At 43.3% G+C, this 3,624-nt stretch overlaps 1 protein-coding gene across 1 annotated transcript; it reads left to right on the forward strand.

Annotated features, from left to right (window-relative positions):
• The first annotated feature begins 542 nt into the window (after nucleotides 1-542).
• On the forward strand, nucleotides 543-3,402 carry LOC123069655 (uncharacterized). The gene is made up of 3 exons (XM_044492601.1): nucleotides 543-981; nucleotides 2,562-2,708; nucleotides 3,066-3,402. Exons 1-3 carry the CDS (start codon nucleotides 771-773, stop codon nucleotides 3,113-3,115), a joined length of 408 nt encoding a protein of 135 aa, XP_044348536.1. The 5' UTR covers nucleotides 543-770; the 3' UTR covers nucleotides 3,116-3,402.
• The last annotated feature ends 222 nt before the right edge of the window (nucleotides 3,403-3,624 follow it).

Here is a 3,624-nt window from a genome sequence, read left to right on the forward strand (position 1 = left end):
TTCCGCCAAGGTTCCTCCTCATGGCGGCGGAGTCTCATCCCGAAATCTTGCTTATGATTTTTGTTCCTCGACGAAAAACTCCATACAGCAGAAGATGGGCATCGGAGGGCCACCAGGGGGCCCACTATGCAGGGAGCGTGCCCAGGGGGGTAGGGCGTGCCCCCCGCCCTCGTGGCTAGGGTGTGCCCCCTTGTGGAACTTCTTGCACTCAGTATTTTTTATATATTCTGGAAATAGATCACTACAAGAAACTTGTTAATGCATGACGGATTTCTAATGACAATTTCGAAAACTGTCATTGACGGACTACTACAGCCCCCGCAGGCCCGCTCAAGGCCGTTAAAGCCCGACTAACCGCCCCCCATATAAAATGCTAACCCTAAACCCTCCTCTGCCTCTCCTCTTTCCCTCCTACGCAGCCAGCCCCATATCTCTCTCCCAGGCGACTCCTCCGACTCCATGCCGCCGCCGCCACCGCCCGATTCCGGCTACTTCCGGCAGCTATGGCCGGCGCGCAGCACACCCCTGTCTTCCCCTCGCTCCGCTCTTCACCCCCCCCCCCCACCCCCACGGTTAGATTCACATCTCCCGGCCACTAAAGCTCCCTCTCAAATCTCAACCCATCTCCGTAGCTAGAGTTTCATCGCGGCGTTGCTCCAGTGGATTCTCTCCGTCCCCTGCCACCTGCTGGATGGTGCTCCTTGAACAGGGCCGCGCGGAGGCCCTCCTTCCATAGGATGTGTTGACGCGGTACACCCGGTGGCAGCGGCATGTTCGGGATGAGCGCAGGCGCGACGACCTTGTTCCACTGGATGATGGCAGCGGTGAACGCCGGTGCTCCTTCTCGTCCTCTACCTCTAGTGACGCGCGCCGGTACAGCTCAGGCACCCCCGTCCCTGAATCCCGTCCACCCATGTCCAGCTCATCCTCACACCCATGGATTCGCGTCCTGCTGTACGCATCACTTGCATCGTGGTCGTGGTGAGATTTCTCCCCCCTCCTCTACCCCCAAATCTGAATGACACTTATCTTTTGCGTACATACATATGAATAAGCACCATGTTTTGTTCAGTTTGTATGCGTCTGGATATGGATGGCACTTGGAGTAAACGGCCGCTTTGTCCATTTGTATGCGTCTATTAGTATGTAAACAACCGCTCCTTGGTTGTCCATTTGTATGCGTACATCAATGTAAATGGCCGCTGCTTGACTGTTATTTTGAACCAAACTCGCCCTTAATCCTTCCTATACAGAAACGAATCCTTGGAATTTAGTACTGCATGTCTGTTGTTGCTGTCATGTCCTCGATGCCTTTCATGTTTCAAATTTCCAATACCTGGAAAGTGGCACAACATATTTCTAGTTGTGGTCCTGTACTACATTGCTTTCTGATTTAACGACGGTCAAGTTTATGTGGATACAATCTCCTTTGATATGATATTTTGGTCTGAATATTTACATTTTAATTATCATATACGGATGCATTCTCTAGATATTTGGTTGGTATTATCTTCCAAAATAATAGTAAATGCAATCCTTAGATAGAAGTAACATGTCGCAAACAGAATTGTACATTTTCACTTCCTTCTTTCGAGTGTAATAGATTATTGCTTGAAAACATAAAGATGTCAAGTACAGCGTCAGAACAAAGATACAAATTGTAATTTCAACATCTGGCTAATGACATATACAATGAGTTGAGCGTGTCAAAAGCTCATGTACGAACAGAATAAAGTGGATTAACCATCTACTATTTAGAACAGTTCGCACATAGCTTAGTTGTTCACAGTAACTAAGGTAAATATTAAAAATGGTAATGTTTGCAGTGGTAATTGAAGCTGCCATAGACATGAATGAACTGGACCATTGTAAGCTTTCATTATAGAGAAGGCATAATGTAAATCCAAATAATAGACCTGCGATGCAAATTGAACAAATTTTATGATTCTCATTTTTCTTAGTTGAGAGGCAGTCCTTTCCCACATACGGACATATCTCAATAGATTTTTAGAATGCTCTCGAGCTAGAAATCGCTGTTACATTCAGACCTCTAATACGGTCACTCCATTGAGCTTTGATAAATAAATTTGAGCAAGTTAGCATTACAGTCTTCAGTTTGTGAAACTGGTTGTTTGATTTTTGTGAAAATTAGAACTCATGAACCATGGTTCTGGAGTCGGTAGTAATATGTATATTATGTTTTTTGGACCTGGAACTTTCTTAGTTAGGGCTATTATGTTGCTATTGTTTTTCTTGCATGCATTCAGAAAATGGATTAAATTATTTACCGTACTGGATGCGCCTCTCCTCTCTTTGTTCGACACTGTCTTTTTTTCCTCTTCCCAGTTTGAACATGTTGGAAAAGCAAATTCTGGTAGGTTCCTTGCACATCACATTCTGCTATCTTGCTGGTGCAAGACCTGTGAGTTTTGGTAGCTGGTATAATTTTGACAATTTTGCTGCAATATCGTTATGTTCTGTATTGATTTAGAGTTTTGCACAATTTTTTTGCTGCAATAGTCTGAAGCAAAACCTCTGTTCTTTTCATTTCATTTGCGCAGGAACTTTGCTCCCATCTAATCCAGTTGGGTTGTGTCAAAGGAAGGGAAGAGGGAAATGTCTGGTTTGGTTGTGTATAGGGAAAGGAAGACGACAATGTCATGGAGCAGCTGCAAGGGCATGCCAGGAGAGGAGGGCCGAAGATGAAGGTCTCTTTCTCTCTTTCTACGTTCTATTGATGAGCTAACATAATCATGGGCCAATTTGAACAAACATGAACAAATTCTGGTTTACTTGGCAAGTAGAGTATTGTCTACTATTGTCAGCATTTTAAGATGAACATGCAGCCTACACATTGATTTTCATGTGTAAACTTTTTGACACATGAATATTTGAAGTTTATGCCGACCCATTTCTTTGCATAGATACTTTGTTATTCTCATTTGTAGGCACAGTAAGATTTCAGAACTTTGGACAACTTGTAATTCATTTCTTACGTATGTTCTAATTCTCTTTGTATTGTTTATTCATATCACAAATATCTAATGTTGTGGTAAATATGCTAGGTATGATCGGGTCGTGGGCTCTTGGTGCTGCTCATCATAATCTGCTTTGACATGATTGTTGCCATCAGGAGGACTACCAGCAAGAACCTAAATGACGTCCTCAATAATTTAAATGTGTTGATGATGTAAACTAGATTGTGCTGATTTCCAACCTTGCCTAGTGTTGTATTTATTAATTTATGTTGTAAATTATCATTACATGGGGGATTTGTAATCTCTTATGTTGTAGGTATGGCCGGATGGCTATGTAAATACTATGTGATCTGTGTATTGTATAACACAGAAATACTTGGTTTTGGGGCAAAATTGGAAGTATTTGTGTGAAGTATGAAGGTAAAAAAAATCGAGTCAAAATTTGTTGAAAGAAATGTGCTAATGAGTTTGACTACTTGGTGTAAATCCGTGACGATTTTTGTGACGAAAATAGTGGCCACGTAGGCAGCCATGTCATTCCAATTGGTTGGTCCAAAATCCTACGTGGCATAAATCCTTGACCGTTTGTTCCGTCACAATGGCTCGGGCCTAGTTTGGGCTGGATGGGCTTGGGGGCCGACCCATG

Source organism: Triticum aestivum, chromosome 1A (genome assembly GCF_018294505.1).
Source record: "Triticum aestivum cultivar Chinese Spring chromosome 1A, IWGSC CS RefSeq v2.1, whole genome shotgun sequence".
NCBI classification, from domain to species: domain Eukaryota; kingdom Viridiplantae; phylum Streptophyta; class Magnoliopsida; order Poales; family Poaceae; genus Triticum; species Triticum aestivum.